We start from the raw sequence: 18107 nt of genomic DNA, 5'->3' as shown, positions 1-18107 counted from the left end.
CAGGCGCCCGAGAGGCGCGCGGCGTGGGGCGAGGCGCACGTGCCGTGAGTGACCTGGCGCGGCTCTCCCAGCTGCCGCTGCCGCGGCTCTGCAGCCAGGGCTCCGGCTGCGTACCGCTGAGATCAGGCAGCGCGGGGCTGTGGGCAGAGGATTTCTTTCTGTAAAGCAGAAAACCGCCTTTGCTTTTTTTTTTTTTTCCGATCGTGCAGGCAGTCGTGCTCGCGTGTGGACTTCAGTCACGCACAGAGGCATAATTAGCCTAGGAGGTACTGAAGAACCAGAGAAACCAGATATCGCTCTGTTAAGTTTAACAAAAGATGAGAAATAAAAGAAAGACGCTTTCGCCCTGGCCCCTCCCCCTGTAATCGCTTGCCTCCAGCTGCAAAGATGCTGTCGCTCAAAAAGGGCTGCGGGAGCTTTAAGAGCGGCTCCCCCTCCTCCTGCTCCCGACAATGGTCTGAGCCGAGCTCTGCTTCCCAAAGCAAAATTTGTAATATGCCATTTTTCCCATGGATGCTTCTCCTCTTGGCTGCTGACGGAGTGACCGAAGAAAATGCTGAGGTGCCAGTCAGCCAGTCTTGCCGGAGGACGGGTGCGGGGGCTTGGGCTTCTTCGGAGCAACGCCTGTGTCACCATTGCTAGGAAGATGGTTCAGAAGTGCTCGGCTGTGTGAGTCCCCGCTCGAAGCCGGTGGAGACTGCGGTTGTTATTGATCAAGTGAAATAGCAGACGCCGAAATAAAAGCCACTAGGTACTGAACCTTCTATTTCTGAGTTATACATTCCTTCCTTATCCCTGATACCCGCCGGGAGGTGAGATGCAAACCCAAAATCTTGCTGTCTGCCTCTTACTGTAGTTCTCGTGTGGTATTATTTAAATGCATTTCTGTAATGGGAGTTGGGAGTTGGGGAATTTCAGACTAAAAAACGTGAAGCCAACTTCCTTTTTTTTTTGGTGCGGTTGAGGGAGATATGAGGCCAGAGGGATGACATAAAGAAGAAATAGTTGGAATGAGTCCTTTTTTTAAGGTACTGTGTTGATCACCCCTCCTATGTGGAAGGAGTGCAGGATGCTTCTGTGAAAGGTGATATCATAGTTTAGTGGAGACTGGCAGATAAGGAGTTAACTAGGAGGAGGAATATGCATGTAATGCAACTCAGACAATAGGAAGGATTTTCCTTATGGAATTACACCGTGCTCCCTAAGAGCGATCTTGCTGAGAACATCTGAAAAGACATAATTGCAGTAAGAACTGGTTTTATCGGCCACTGTATCTATTTAATGATTTGAAAAAAAAAAAAAGCTTGTAAATGCAAAATATCCAGAGTGATCCAATGAAATGAGTTTTCAAGCTGATGTCACTGTGGACAGGCTAGAATGTATGGTAGTTAGATTTCGACTTCTTTTTCCTGCAGCAAAATTACAAGTAACTTGAAATGACTCCTCAACCTTGGTATGCAAATCAAACATCTGAGTATACAGAAAACAAGCTTTTAAAACCAGTTAGGGACAGAAAGATGAAGGAATAAAATTAGATTCAAATCTAAGGTGATAGCCTTCAAGGTGAGCAAAATAAATGCTTGTCTGAGAGCCTTTGTCAGGCAGAAGTCAAGTAGTATTCCGTCTTCTCATTCCCAGAGCTTACCCAAGTGGAAGAAGTCCAGCTGGTAAATTATTTCTAGGCTACATGAGATTGCAGATGTGTTTGTTACTGCATTCACTTTAGAAAAATAAATAATTCCAAGACTCTTGGATTATCAAGATAACAGAAGATGTCAAATAGGGTGGGGCCCAATGAGAAGAAAGATGACAACTTTTTTTTCATTTTCTACCTTTATAGCATATGTACCACAGAAATTTCAAGTAGTTTTAGAAGAAGTCAGTATCGAGGATGCACTTTCACACCTGGTCTGTACATGCTTATCAGCATCTGTGGATAAAAGATATTTAAGAGAATTGCTATTAATTTAGTTGTTAATGGAGTAGCTCCTGAAAAGGAGCTTTATATAACTCTTAACTAAAGGTGGGCATATCCTGGGCTGTTTGTTGCAATTTTTGTCCATTCACTCATCTGGATGTTTAAACTGAGCTGCAGAATTCCTAACTGAGCTAATATTGAGTTCACTCTTGTGGGATACTTAATGCAGCTAATGCTACGGATTTGCTGTGACCTTTTTTCATACAACCTGAAACATCTGTAACGCAATGACAGTGAACCACGTTCTTTCCCCCTCTCATAGAACAGATCACTTTAAACAAGCATTGCTTTTTGCCAGTTAACTGTTGTGTGTTTGAAAGGGAAAGCTGTTCATTTCCTGTAATGTTGTAGGCAATGGTCACATAACATCCAGTATGCTCCCTAGTCACTCATAACATACATTTGTGATTTTTATGCTCCTGTTTGGAGGTAGTAAAATGACAGGAGGTTGATGGCTTGCCTGTGTTAGTGACTTTTCCAGCCATCTACACTGATTCAAACCCAGTGAAGTTCATGATAGAATTTCCATGAATTTAAGCAATTGTTGGATTAGGCTCCATGCAGATGATTGGAGAAAACACCGAACTAGGAACCAATCAACCTGGAATAGATTTTGCAGTAGATATACAATGGATGAGGAAGAGAATGTTTTCAGAGAACTTTAATGTCCTGCTTCACAGGCTGCCATTGTGTATGGCTGTGATACCTAAGCACTTCACGTCTAGAACTACTATTAAAATAAGTGCTTAGGCTTTGTTTCAAATTAGGAGAATTCTGAAGTTACTACATTGTCTAAATGTAATGTTATTTAAAAATTGCCAAAATAAAGGGAGCATGTATGTGCTACATAGATTTTAAGGGAAGCAGTAATTTGTCAGTAGCCTAACTCCCCCATCAGAACCTCTTCAGAGGGTTCGGGATAGTCGTAAAGCGCTACACAACTTCAGTATCCTGAAGTCCTTGAGAGATCTGGGCACTTTGTGTGCTCCCTGAGCAAGGGAATTGTAATGTCTGCTTTGTCGTACCTGATAAATCTAAGAAACAGTGTTTGTGTATTAAGAGTGAAATGCTGGTGACTTCAAGTAAATGCACTGAGGGATTGGTTTACTTATGTTCAGAATATCAGGTAAAGTGGTAAACTTTTTACTTCAGGGATACTAAGTATCAATGGAGCTACTGGTTTCTTTTTTTTTTAAAGAAAGAGAAACAGATTCTAAAAGTCTTTGCTGACTTAGATCAGTCAACCATAGGTTTAATTAAGTTATATTACTACAGAGCAAGTCAGCTGTTTTCTGGCAAAGGAATAGAAAAATTGTCTTTTTTTTTTCCTTTGAGTAAAGAAGTATATAATGCATGTTTAGGTATTAATTTGTCACCTTGTTAAGCTCTTTCCCTCACTCTTTCCTCTTCTTTGCAGTCCTGGCTTCATGGGAAGTATTACACAGAGCAATGTACATGAAGGCTTATTCTGTTTTCATGGACCTCTGTGGTCTTGAAGATATGGCACAGAGGTGTTTAATTGACTACTTGCAGTTCCTAACACCCACTGAAAGAAATTCCAGTTCCCTCAGTGTTCTTTCTTGGGTGCCTGTGTTCCCTCATATATAACTCGGCGTGCCTTCGATCGATACTGACAGAGCAAGATAGCTGCCGCTTAATAGTGGCTTGCTACTGTACTTATCTGGCCTGTTCCTCATCTGCTCCTGAGGAACAGGATGGTTACTGAATATCTTAATTATCTTTTCCCTCTCCTCTTCCATTCTTCCCCAGCTCCTTTTCTGACTCAGTTTTCTGGGGGCAATAGTCTGCAGTTCTCCCCTAGCAGAACAAACAGCTTAATGGACTTGCTAGGTGCATGGTTGGGCACCACTGTTGTAATTAAGTAGGATTTGAGGTATCAAAGATTTTAGGTGTCAAATAAGGAAACCAAGTTGGATGCCTGAAGTAGTCCTTCTTCATCTTTTTCTCCTTTTTTTCATGTGACTGAAGTCTTGGTACAGAAATCCTTAGTAAATTACTTCAGTGGGAATTTACTCAGACTCTGCAAAGCTGACTTTTGATAGCTGGTTACAGATTCCTGAGTTTTTTTTTCTATTCAACACCATGTAACTTTCTTTTGAGAAGAAAGCAAGTCTGTGTTTCTTGGTTCTTGGGTTTGTTTGTGGGTTGGTTTTGTTTGCTTGGTTTTTTTTTTTTTTTTTGAGACAGTGGTGTTGGGAAAGCTTTTTATTTTTTCCTGATGAGAATATAATATATACATATTTTATTTCTCATTAATGGTGTAATCAGAAAACTTCCTAAATGTACCAAGCACATCATGCTTTTATGTATATTGTAAACATTGTTTTGGTAACAGATTATAACCTTGAGTAGGAGCAACTTCAATGTTGTCATTTTGGGGAAAAGTATTTATTTGTATTTACTTTTTCTTCTCTTATAATTCTAGAAGGAGCATATACCACTTAAATACTGTCATACTGTATGTATGTGTTCCCGTGCCAAGCTAGGCTTCAGCAGTTTTTCAGTCTTTATTCTAAAAACATTTATTCATTATTTGCTTTACTGTGTTTCCCGGGGTAGGTGAAAGAATGTGAAGCATTAAATTCTTTCTTCAAACCTTTCTTTTGTTTAAACCATTTGAATGGTAAGTAAAGCCAGAAAATAAGCAAGGCCATACAAGTTACGTTACAAGATTTTCCAAAGTCTTAAATTTAAAATGTTCTGAAACACGGAACATAAAGAAAAAAAAAATTTACAATGAAAAAGCTGCTGGAAGAGGTTGCCCAGAGAGGTGGTGGATGCCCCATCCCTGGAAACATTCAAGGCCAGGTTGGATGGGGCTCTGAGCAACCTGATCTAGTCGGGGATGTCCCTGCTTCTTGCAGGGGGGTTGGACTAGATAAGCGTTAAAGTTCCCTTCCAACCCAAACTATTCTATGATTCTAAGATCCTGTGGCATTTTATCATCCAATATAATATTTTGTGGTTTTTTGTGTATGTGATTGTTTTCTGTCAAAGAGTAATCCCTACATTTCCAAAAATAAGCACAGATTTTTGTTTACAACTTGGATGTTTAAAATGTACGTGTTTGTTTTCCATCATCAGGTAGTTGTGTTTTCAAATTTCTCTGCTTTGTAGGTTTTTTCGGCTTTTTGTTTTCTGTTTTGAAAAATCACTCTGAAATTGTGACATTAATTGTAAATAGCAATATCTATCTAAATAGCAATATGCTTGTAATCAAACATAACTGAGGTTTATTTTTTATTTTTCAATGACCATTTTATTTACTTTTTGTAGAGGTCTTCCAAGTGTATAGAGCCCCATATTGTCCATAAGGCAGACCATTTTTGTTTGAATGCAATGAGCTGAGCCACAATGTGGGGTTTTAGTCTTGGTTTTCTTTTTTATTTCAAGTTTCTAGAATCTCTGTGGTAAATGAGTGAATTCTTTGAACTTAAAGGTCTCTTCAGACACGAGGAATTATTCGGTGAAGAAGGGACCTTTGGAGGTCATCTGCACCAATGCTTTGCCCAGTCTAGAGCCAACTTCAAAATATGATCAGGTTGCTGAGTGGTGGAGTTTCTTCTTCCAAAAAGAAGATTCAATGATAATTATAAATTTATGAAGTTTAAAGCAGATATTTTTATACTCCAATTTTGCTTATATTCCATCACATTACTGGAAAATTGTAAGAGAAGTTACTTGCAATTCAAGTTTTTTTTTTGTTGTTGTTGTTGTAAGCTTCAGAGAAGGGATTCTGATGCTTCATGTACATTGTTTGTCTTTGCTTATCCCTCTTTTACTGTTACTGTCAGCTCTGAATTCTCTTTCACTAGTAGGACTCATCAAAGATACGTAACTGTTATTGTCTTGTAGTAGTTGGTAGGAATGTATTGGAATGGAATGGAAAGGAATGCTACCCTGGGATAACAAAAATCTTAATATTGGAGCTAGTACGTGCAGACTAAATGGAGGGATTAAAAGAATATGCACAGAGTTGATGAACATACTTTTGCATCTGAGTTTCAGTATGCACATGGAGTTGAAAGAGGAACTAACAACCTATTACACTGTATAAAACCAACTCAGAAGAGCAGAGGGCTGGGAAACTTCATCCTGATCTTTGATCTTTTGGTTATATAGCTATATGGTCAATTGTATCACAGGGGAGCAGGATCTCAAATCATTGGCTTATAAACACACTTAGAAAACATGGAATATCCAAATGTCAGTTTATGGCTGTATTTAGTTTATCCAAGAGTTATGGTTTAGAAGATTCAGTCCTGTGAGCTTAACCAGTCTTTGGAGCATTGAGAGTGCAGGACAAAAAGGAAGTTGAAGCATGGTCCGTTATTTATCCTGCTAAGTTCTATTCTGAGTAGAATTGATATCTACATGAATTAATAAAAACTCTAAACTTTCAAAAAATATCTGCCACATATGTGTGGACCTGTTATTCCTGAACTTTATGCATATCCAGGAAGTCTAGGATGCATCTCATCAATCAAATTGATTCCTGCATATATAGTGAAATGTATCTGAGGTGTATAAAATTTCTGTAAACTCACAGATCAGCCACAAAATGCGTATGGCATGGTAGCTCTAAAATGTAGTAGAAGCGGGCCTGCCAAAGCCTTATTCTGAACCTTTAAGAACAGCAGCATTGAATGTAGCTATGTGTCCCCTAGAAATATAGTTGAAAAAGGTACATATTTTTCACAGGAAGAATGACTAATTCCGGTTATTTTATTAGAGGGATCTCTTTTAAGTGTTTAGCAGTTGAAATCCTTTCTGAATGAAATATACTTTAGCTTAACACAGATTTATGTCTGTGATTAGTGGGTCAAGAGTAGGTAATTACAGTGCTTCCTTCTGATTTCAGTGTATGAAATATTTCAGTTAATTATATTATGAAACCAGAGTAAAAATTCTTGGGGCTTTGGCAGTTTTTAATCACCAAAATTAGGTTTAAAATTCAAAGTTACATAGAAGGAAAATCAGAATTTGCTTTCTTCCTCCACTGGAAATTTAAAAATATAATTAAAATTACTCAGGATACGACCCATTAACAATCAGACCTAACTGTTCATAGCCATACTATTTTTATTCTGTGTTTTAAAATGTGCATCCCTCAGTTGTTTCCATCTGCATTGTGTTGGCTTGGATCACTTCATGCTTTTAGTGTGTACAAACTAACTTTCTTTCAGCTATAATTAAACTTGAAGCTGGCTTTTAAATCTAATGTTCTGACCCCATGTGTGAACCACATCACCATGTGGTTAACCAAGGGTTGTATAATACATGGACACCATCAGAAGGATCTGGAAACTTTAAGAACTCTTGTAACTCCCTGATGTGATTCACTTGCTATACAAAGAACCAAAAGCATATGCGCCCTCCTATTTGTCCTCAGCTGTCAATCTTCTGCTACTAAATTGTGATGCGTCTGTTTGCTGACACTTCTTCCTCTATTTATTTTATTTGGTTTGAAGTCCTTTCTCTGCTTTAGCTGCCCTAGCTTTTGTTCAGCCTCTCTTGATGAACCCCTCTTTTCTTTTTTCCTTGTTTTTCTACCTTTTAAAATCCTTAAAATATTCTCAGTATTTTGATTCCTTCCTGGTATCAAGCAGAAAATTAATAAATGATAAGGTCCTAGGGAAGTTGCTTTATTCTTGAATGTGTGCTGGAAGAAGGCCACCATTTCTTGGGAACAGTGTTAAATGGTGGCAGCCTCAGGACATTGAAAGCATCCCATCTTCTGGCAGGTATAAGAGTGATAAATGCCAGATAAAGATTAAAAAAAAAAAGAAAAAAAAAGAAAAAGAATGCTTTTCTAAAGGCAAGAAGACACAAATCATAGTAAATCAGAAGAGCATGGAGATATGTCTGTCTTGAAGAGCTACAAGAAATCTTTATTTGGGAACCCTACAATAAACCTGCAGTTTTTTGAAATTTTTTTCCTTTCTTCTGGGTTGATGACTCAGGAACATCCTGAGAGGCCAGTTTCCCTTTGGAGTTGTTCTGGGGTCCTTATTGTTGGCTCCCACAAAAGATCCATGTGAGGACATGGCCCAGGATTCCCCTTACCCTGCTCCTCACTGTTGCAAGTATCAATGCATCCCCTTCTGGCCTGCCCTACCAGCACTTCTGATCTGGCCCAGGTTAGCATACTGCTTTTCTATATTTGTCTCTAAGCTGGGGGTGAGGAAGGGGAAAGGAGGTGCATGGTTCCAATGGAATAATGGCATTGATCTTCGAACTGCCAGAAAGCAATGCATATCACCAGTCTGACTGCAAGAACAGCTGTACCTTTTTAAAGATTCTTCTGGGACTATGAGCCAAGGGAGAAAACTCCCAAATAGCAACTGCCTACATCAGGAACTGCCCACTCGTTCCCTTCATTCTCTGTGGTCTTACTCATAGCCCAGGTTTACTTGTGCCATGCCTGGATAATGCAGCCCAGGCTTTCCAAACAAGCTTTCACTGCATGGTCCACTCCCCTCCGTGAATGCAGCAGCTTAGAGGGAGAACATGTGGTAATACTATCATGAGCATTCAACCCATGGATTCCATTGCTGCCCCAGTATCACCTAAATGTATGGCTTCTCACATCCCCATAAGGTAGGAAAGCGACAATTCAGCGACAATCTGAGTTGTTTTCTTTTGTCTTGAAGAATGGGCATGCAGACACCTTGGTCTCTGGCCACCTACTGCAAACTGAAAAGATATGATTAAACTGAGCAAGTGGCAGAAGGCCTTGGATGTTTTAGTTATCCCTTTGCTCACTGTGAACTTGACCATTCTAGACTGGTGAGCCATGGGTGGAGCCTGGGTGGAGACACTCCACAGAGTGATGGCCACTTTTCAGGTGAAATGTACTCCCACAACATTGTGAGAAGATCATGGAGGCAAGAAAGTGGCTCCTCCCTGCTGGGAGACCTGCATCTCAAGATATGTGTGGACAAAACAGTTGGATCAGCAAGAACTCCTCAGAAGCTGCCCTGCCTCTGCAGGGAATTTGAAGTGCAGGAGGACGGGTGCTAGTTTACTCAAGCTGTCCTTCTGCTGGTGCAGCTGCAGAGTTTAGTCACTCCCCATTTATGGTGCCTCACAGTACGCGCTGTCCATACTCAGAAGAAGAAGTAGTAGGTACCATGAAGATTGGTTGTGTAAATATTTTTAATCTTGAAGTTTTTTTTTATGGCAATGGAGGCACTGATATATTAATGTCATCTCAGTATGAAAGGACATTTTGGTGCTTCCTAGTGGAGCCTATAGTTTAGGAGAGGCAAAGGTTTCTGGAATAGAAAGTTTTGAACCTCATGAGTAATGGAGATATGCAGCATCGAATCAGATAATCCTGAGTAAATATATCTGACCTAAATATACTGGAGATGTGAGGAACTTTTCAGTATCTATCACTCCAAGCTATTAACTGCTTATCTTGCACCTAATTAATTACTAAGTGGATAATACCCACAAAAAACCTTTACCTTGTCTCCAGTCCAGACACTGTAAAAACAGGATCAAGACCTACCTGAAACCTCAGTAGTGATGCTATTGCCTATGAAAGCTGTGCAGTAGTAGCTGGTAATTCATGCTGAAATACCAATGTTTGGTGCCATTTTTGCTAGTTACCACATCTGCTGAAAAAGTGAAAATTAAGAATAAAAAATTTTACATGAACATTCCAAGTATGATCAAGGCCAGCTAATCTTAGCATGTCACTTTCCCAGTAAATCTTAGCAGCAAGCAGTGTTAGCACAAGGATTGCTTGTGACTTAGTGGTGGTAGGAGAAGTTGGTTTTGATGAATTAAGTACAGGTGTCTTAGTGCTTTTGTTCCCTAGTGTATGGTCTGTCTTTAAGTTAGATTCTGTAACAGCTAGATCTTCCATTTTTCATAAATTCCACTTTCACAAGTTCCATTTTCCTACATTGGAAAGTAGACCAGATTTAAGAATATGTAGAGCTAATCCATTATAGTATTGAGACTGAGATGGTAAGAATGATCCACGATGGCACACTTAACAGTAGAAGTGTGACAACCACTTGTATTGTAGACAGGGTTCATGTCCAGAAGGTCCACAGCAAACGCCTAGATAAAATATTTTAACTTTCAGAAGATGAACCAAAAGCACCTTGATCCCACTTGCAGAGGTAAAAGGCTTCCAATAGATACTACAATAAGAGAATTTGTTGAAATTAACCCTTAACTATTTATGAAGTTATATCTGCTATACTTCTTCAGTCATACTAAAAAAAATTTCCAATTCTTTGGGTGACTTCATTGGGTAGATGTCATCTATTATTAACACAGTCTTTTTATTAAAAAAAAAAAAATCTGACTTTTAGACCTTTCGTATCTTTCGGTTTTTTTTTTTTTTTTCTGTCTGCTGAACCCAGTATGTCATAGCGTAAACTTCTCCTGATACACAAACAGAGGATTTGAGATTTATGTAAGAAGTTTTATAATTAAAGAATGGGACTAGATGATACTTGCTCTGCTTAGGACTGTTTTTAGGAAACAAACAATGGTGATTCTGTCCCTGGTAATTCAATTTGCACAAGATAACACAGGGATGGTAATTAGCAGAGAGTTTCTAGTTCTTGACCTCTTACTGAATGAGCTCTCTGGAGAACAATTTTCTCTGAGGGTGGGAAAAACTAGATAGAAAAATAGATTAACCTGGTATTGTTAAGGCAGCATGATACTAAATCGATGGTTAGCCTGAGCTGTACTGTAGAAATGCCTAGAGCAGGACAAAATCTGGCAATTAATGGCAGCTATTGGCATCAATACCAACAATTCAACAATGACATTAAGTAAGAGAGGGGAGAAAATGATAAAGCAGACTACAATTGCAGAGGAAGTATTTTTCTGTCATTTTAAGAGAGCATTATTTGCAAAACTATTAATAATTTAAAATATTCTGTTACCCTCCGTCTCCTTCCAGTCATTCTTCTCTCAGCTTCAGAAGCACGCTCAAAGTCTTTGCTGTGTGGAATTAGTCACTGTATTTAATCCCTGTCTATCGACCATCTGATTAACATTGAAAACACAAAGTTGAAAGAGGGAACAATGCAATAATCTACTAACAGTGTCCATGTGACAGAGTTAATTCCTCTTATGAAATCCCCTCAAATGTTTTTCTACTGAAGAGCTTTTCCTTGATTTGTGTTTTTTTTTAAAGAAATGATGTGTGAAGTGATGCCAACGATAAACGAGGACACCCCAATGAGTCAACGGGGGTCCCAAAGCAGCGGCTCAGACTCGGATTCTCACTTTGAGCAGCTGATGGTGAATATGCTGGATGAAAGGGACCGTCTTCTTGATACTCTTCGGGAGACACAGGAAAGCTTGTCACTTGCACAGCAACGCCTACAGGATGTCATCTACGACAGAGACTCCCTCCAGCGACAGCTTAACTCAGCACTGCCTCAGGTATGTAGTTGATAAAGACTTTTTTTTTAGCTTCACCATTTTTCTACTTACTCCCACTTACTTTAACCCTAATCATTATTTATTCCTTGAGGTGCAAATTCTGTCCCCATTGAGGTCAGCTGCAGAACTCCTGTCGATTTGATAGTACCTAGTTTGACCTCTTTGGGTCTTTTTTTCAAAGTTACAAGTAGGAGTAATGCTGTTGACTTCAAGGAGAGCAAGATCAAGGTCTGTAGCTACTGGTTCTTTTGGCTGTTGCTCTAGCATTTACAACAGATAGGAGATCATTTAAATTAAAGATCTAATGGTGGGAAAGGAGAAAAAAGAATGAGGATGTTTCTTAGAGACTTTATGCCAGATAAGAGTTTCTAAATAGTATTAGAACAAATAAAACTAGCTTACATGGGTTAAATAATTAACTACACACAAAATGAAAAACAACTGATATCTTAATATTTTTATTCATTTAAAAATAATTTTATAAATTTCATTGTATAAAATTAGTTTGATCTTTTATAGGAACTGAAGAATGCATTACTTCAGTTAACATAATAATATTATATTACATTTCAAAAGTATCTATCAATATAACATTATTTTTCAATATACTAGAATTAAAAGCAAAGAAACATCTTAGTTCAGTCTATATATCTGACCAGAGATTTCAAGTATACCATGAGTCAAAACACAGTTTCTCTCTGTGTTATTTTCTTTGCATCTCCCAACTGTCAGTTGCAGGAGAATTTGATTGTGAGCATGAGTACCTGGGCATACTTGCCTGGGCAAAGTTTCATACCTATTAGACAGCATCTAGAGAGGAAGGAAGACAGATTAAACTGTGTGATTGGAAGAAGGAGGTGGTAAGAATGAATCTAATTAGTAAGAAAGTTCTTAAAGATAGAAAAGGAAAAAGGCACCCATTGGAGTAGGGAACAGAAGCAGTTGCATAAGGGCTAACCCTAGCAGATTATTGAAATATCTTGGGATAGGGCTGAAAAAGAGAGACACTGTAATTATTTGAAGAATAGCATTAGCAACTTCAGCATTAGCTCCAGGCAATAAGAATAACTACACTTGGCTTGGGTCAAATTAAAACTAGTAGCAATGATCTTGATATACAGTAAAATGAAGAGAAGTTTCTTTTTGTTTTTCTCTAATTTGTGGGGAGTTGAGCTTCTTTTACAGTGGTGTGTCTTCATAGTGTGAAAGAGTAAGTGAAAGACAGCATAGATCCTTTATTCAAAAGTGTATTGCTAGAAATCTGAAGAAGACAAGAGATTCTGCATCTGTGAACCCTCATTCTGTGTGCTGCTTAGTACAGAGGCACTCTCAACTCAGCCTATGGTGAGGTATTTCTGTTGAACACTAGCAGGTGTCTAAGCCATAATGTTTGTGTGTCTCACATAAGCAAAACTCCTGCTAAAATGCAGGAGACTAGCTAAGGAAAATAATAGGCAACATAAATGTGATGCAGAGCCTAAAAGAAACATAAATTCTAAGGAACTGAATCGTATTATTTTAGTCTTTATTTCTTCTAGTAAATGCTGGTGGTATGTGTTTTTTGAATCATAGCCATACACTCCCTAAAAGTAATGGATCTGTCAGGTGAACACTTTGCACTACCATGTACCATTAAGAATGCCTGTTTCAGGTAACTTTCCTCCATATATCTAAATAGAGATGTGGGTTTCCCGTATGAGAAACTGTATGACATACTGCTTACGCTGTAAAGTAGAACCAGTTTTTTTTTTCCCATCAATTAGGTTGTCTAGATCTTCATGTAAGTAATTCAGTTCTGTAGAAATCTATTTCTATAAGTACAGAACACTGGCCTAATAATGTAACATTGGAGTAATGCAGCCTTCCAAGAACATAACTTCCATATGACTGCCATACAATTTAGCTTCTTTTCTGGACTTGAGATATTCTACATAGTACTTTTATAGTTTTCATTTTTGTTTATGGTTTTGTGAATGGCAAGCTTGCAATATACATGCTGACATAGCCCTATGACAGAATGCTACCCAGTGCTTTTATGATGGAGAGGAAGAATTCTATGTTATAAATATATGGTAACTATATTATTATTATTATTTAGTTATACTATGACATCTAATGAGTGTTGCTTTATCAGCATATATTTCTTTTAGCTCTTGATTTCTTGAGTAGTTTCCAAAATTCAGTTATTTCTTAGGATTTACATAGTGCTTTGCATGTAGAAAGCGTGTATTGACACAGTTACATTCCAAAGCCTTTTTGTTAGGACACTGTTTTTGTTTATTATCTTAAACAGGTAAAAGTATGATCTGGTAAAATCATTGCACTTTTCATAAGTAGAATCTGAACAAAAAGAAAACGCATGAAAACTGCAGTAATGAATGAGCCATTGAAAAATCTTGTCTGATTGAAAATAGGAAATAATTAATAACATCAAATGTGAAGCTTGAGATACTTGTTCATGCTGTTACAGCTACAGCTGTTAATGCTGTAGTGAAAATGCAAAATGTGACTGTAGATGACTAAGTTTTTATACTGATCTGTAGTGCAACAGAACAATGTATAGAGTTAACTATGTCTTTCATATTTGAGTTACACAAATATAGTTGTTTTGTTAATTGCTATCATTGAAGTAATTTTTATTTCCATTAGATTAGAATTCTTTACTTTATGAATACCTATGTTTAACTGAACAGCTATATTTAAAGGAGGAAAAAAGTGAGCAGGCAATTACAGAACAGTTAGAGTAAATGTAATAATAGAGAAGACTTTAAAGCAGATTTTGGAGGAAAAACTAATAATGAGCCAAAAAGTTCACTTAAAAGTACAACAAGAGTTTACCAAAATTAACTTTATTCAGAATAACTCAGTATCACTCTTTGGTACCAGAACTGTTAGAATAGGGAGCTATGATATACCTAGAATAGATATCTTTCTAAGCATCCTCATTTAAATTACTAGCAGATGTGAACTGAGTAGGAAAAAGTAAGATAATTAGTAAGGTAAGTAATAAAAAAGAGAGAGGAAAAAATTTCACTTACAGTAGACATTGACAGGATGGAAGGAAGAGTAGTAGTAGATAAGAAATGTGTTTTGGGATCAATTTTTGTTAATTTGAGCACAAGAAGAAGGAGCATCCTAGTGGAAATTTTAGATGACACAAAATTGAGTTGAACAGTCAACTAAAGGAATGAGTATGATATTGCACAAGAACAAGAGTAACAGGTGGGATGATATTGCATGGTGCAAAGATGAGGGCCCTATATCTAGCAGTTAATAAAGAAAATTGATGTTCTGACCTTTTAGGTAGCAGTAGTAGAGGGAAAATATAGAACAGTTGTAGGCAGCCAATGGGAGGTGGATGTAAAAAAGGCAAATATAGTTCTGAAATGTATTATGTAAGAGATTTCCATTAGAAATAGGTAAGTATTAATACAGTTAAATTAAGATGTGATTTGAACTGTATTGTCTGGGTTTTGGCTCAGTAGTGATTGAGAACCAACCTCAAGTTGGAAGAAATTCAGAAAGAGACTGCTAGAGCAAAGAGGCAATAGCATCTTCTGCATCAAAAGACTTATTGAAGTTTTCTTACTTCTGGGGAAAACTGAGTTAAGAGGGAATATGAGTAATTTTATAAATTTTCTTGGAGAGGCAGGAAGATGGAGTGACTAGGTGAAGATGAAATAAATGGTTTAAGCCAAAAATAATGTTGATAGATGAAACGGTTAATCAAGGTACCATGAATAAAGATATATCATTCATCAGAAGAATTTCATTCCTGAGTTATCAAGGAATGACATTCAGAATCCATCTTTCTTAGGCAAAGACAGGGTAAAAACCCAAAAATGTTTTCAAGATGAAGCTGGTGTGAAAGACATTATATATCATAGTACCTTTGGTTAACCTCTGAATTTGACCCAGAACACCCCTTCTTGTTCTTTATTTCATACTTTACTGTGGAAAGATTCCACTTTGTATGGGATTGTTCACACAAAGAATGAAACACGAGTCTGCATATTTTTACTAAAGATGTTAGAATTAGGTGATAGCACAGTTAAATTGAGAAGTGTTCTGTGCGTAATAGGTCTTCTGATATTAGGAATCTAGTTCACAAGTGGTCTTATTTATTCTTCCCAAAACGGCCTGTTGATAGCAGAAGCTTCTAAGGAAAGTTCATTTGGGTCTACTCTGCGTGTTCCCTTAAGACAGGAATTTATTCTATTTAGGTCATGACTCTCGAGTCCAGTAAAAAAATAATAATTGCTAAATACAATACAATTCACTTGTAATAGGGAAGCATACCTAACAATATGCTTTTATTTTATTGGAGTAAAATTAGGTCTTTTTCTGTAGCATAAAAGAGTGCTCCACTAAAAAGTTTGGTAACTGTAGTTAGAAACTGTAACTCCTGTTTTGACTGGTGGAAAGAGGAAAATATTCAGTTGCAACTTTCTCAGGTAAATTTCATCATAATCTTCTGTAAGCTAAATTGTCTAGAAAATGTCACCTATATTAATTGCCTTGTAAACAAACACTAGAAAATACGATTTATGTCATTGTAAGACTTATAATGAATCATAAGTTATAAAAGTTGCAATAATTATAAATGTGCTCTGATAAACAATGCTGAACTAGGCTTGTTTTGTGGGAGTTTGATTGTTTCTTTTAGTCTTTCAAAGATAAGTTTCAAAGTATGGAAGATGCTGAGCTATTATTTACATAGAGGTGTTCATAGGTCGTCACTCTCTAGTCAAATATGTATATGTTGTCCATTGATAATGTACTTGCTTAGTGATACACTTAGAAATTATTTTAATATTCACAGAATCACTGAACAGTTGAGGTTGGAAGGGACCTCTGGAGGTCACTTTGTCCAAGTCTTCTGCTCCAGCAGGGTTACTAAGAACAGGCTACCCACAACTGTGTCCAGATGAGTTTTGAATATCTCTGAGGGTAGACTCTACAACCTCTGGGCAGCCTGTGTCAGTGCCCCATCACCCTCACATTACAAGAGTGTTTTCAGATGTTCAGAGGGAGCCTCCTGTGTTTCTGTTTGTGCCCATTGCCTCTTGAATATTATACGACAAGAAACAGGGATTACAATGTGGCCCAGGCCTGTAGCTATGTAAGATGATAAAGTAGAACAACTTTGCGAGCACTTTAAAAGATTTTAAGGTGCTGAAATGGATCCCGATGATTGTCAAAGTCAGGACAACTTATCTGATAATTGTCAAAATCACTCTCTTTCTCCTGTCCTCCAACAGGAATTTAGCTAGACATCACTGGGCTAATTATTAAAGGATTGATGCAAATATGTAAGATCTTTTCACTCTGATAAGTGAGTTACTTTCAGTTTGAATCTGGACCAATAACAGAATTAGATTGTGGATGATTTTGTGAAAATAAATTCCAAATTAAGTTTTCAAATACAATGGTTTGATTTTCAATTTGAATGTTTTAATAATTTTAATAAAAATGTTGAATTCTTTTAAAGCCCTTTTAATCAAAACAAAATATTGAAACATTTTTAACATTAGTATTACAAGTCAATGATACAGCAATAATTTTTTTGAAAGTTTTGTACTTATTTAGTGAAGTCAGCATTTTTAAGTTTTACATTTTACTAAAGAGTTTTTACACTTCAGAGTCCAACAGAACTTAGAGAAATGTTTTTGCAAGGCTGAAAGGCCTGTTATAATCACAATTTGACAACAAACTTTGTAGGTGAAATACTGTTCCAATTGGAAGTTGTAGATTATGACCTGCATTAATTGACTAGTCCTTAGATTTACAGTAATACATTATTTTGTTCAGTCTTTGAATAAAAAAATAATCTGAATTTAGAGAAAATTAATAGATAATGGGAATGTCATACCATCGCTGACATTGCTGTAGTTATGCTGATGTTTTCAAGCAGGTAAAAAATGTTGGTACATATTTTTTGTTGCTTTAAAGAACATATAAAATATCTGTTTCTTTATTTACCAAATCCTCCCTTCATGTGTGTTTTGATCTCATTTACTGGGCAGTTGCTGGATTTTTGTAAAGAAGGTCTAAGTTCTGATTTCACTGACCATTTATGTTAGCAGATTTTTTTTTTTTGCATGGCTATAACTCTTTTCATGTTCTGATGATCGGAATCTGCACCTATGCTATGTCTTTTGTAGTACAATTCATTCCAGCTAATAAAGCTGTTAAAAGTGAAACATTCAGCTTTAATCATATAGACTCCCCCTATAAGAAAATGGGAAAATTAGGCCCTTCAGAAAGGGCAGTTCATTCTATAAGCTGGGTAGGGTGAACCTGGAAATGCTCTGGTTTTGCTTTTTTTTTTTTTTTCTTGTGACTATAGAAAGAGCCTTAATACCTAGCTTGGGTGCTTAACTTTTAGACAGCTAAACTTACATGAGGTGAATTCTTCTGTGTATGGGTTTTAAAAAAAACTAAACTAAAAATAGGCCTTTTAAAAGTACAGCAGTCTAAATATGCTATTCTTTGGTAGAGATCATAAAATAGTTTATACTGAGAGGGACTGTTGGAACTCAAGTGGTCCAAACCCCTCCAGAGCAGGACTAGTTATTCAGGCCTAGGAAGAGGGTGTTACTGAAATACATATTAATCTATTTCATAGAATCATAGAATAGTTTGGGTTGGAAGGGAGCTTTAAAGGTCATCTCCATCTGAGACA

The 18107-nt window shown here is 37.2% G+C and overlaps 1 protein-coding gene across 1 annotated transcript in view; it reads left to right on the top strand.

The window, feature by feature from the left end:
* Positions 1-621: 621 nt before the first annotated feature.
* PPFIA2 (PPFI scaffold protein A2) overlaps positions 622-18107 on the top strand; it is a 332013-nt gene continuing 314527 nt past the window's right edge. Inside the window, exons 1-2 of the mRNA XM_086749863.1 lie at positions 622-751; positions 11172-11422. Coding sequence (XP_086605989.1) covers positions 11174-11422 — 249 coding nt within the window. The 5' untranslated portion in view covers positions 622-751; positions 11172-11173. The remainder of the gene's footprint in view (positions 752-11171; positions 11423-18107) is intronic.

The sequence above is a fragment of the Chlamydotis macqueenii genome, chromosome 1 (assembly GCF_036417535.1).
Source record: "Chlamydotis macqueenii isolate bChlMac1 chromosome 1, bChlMac1.mat, whole genome shotgun sequence".
Taxonomy (NCBI): domain Eukaryota; kingdom Metazoa; phylum Chordata; class Aves; order Otidiformes; family Otididae; genus Chlamydotis; species Chlamydotis macqueenii.
This window is presented reverse-complemented; position numbering and strand designations above follow the sequence as displayed.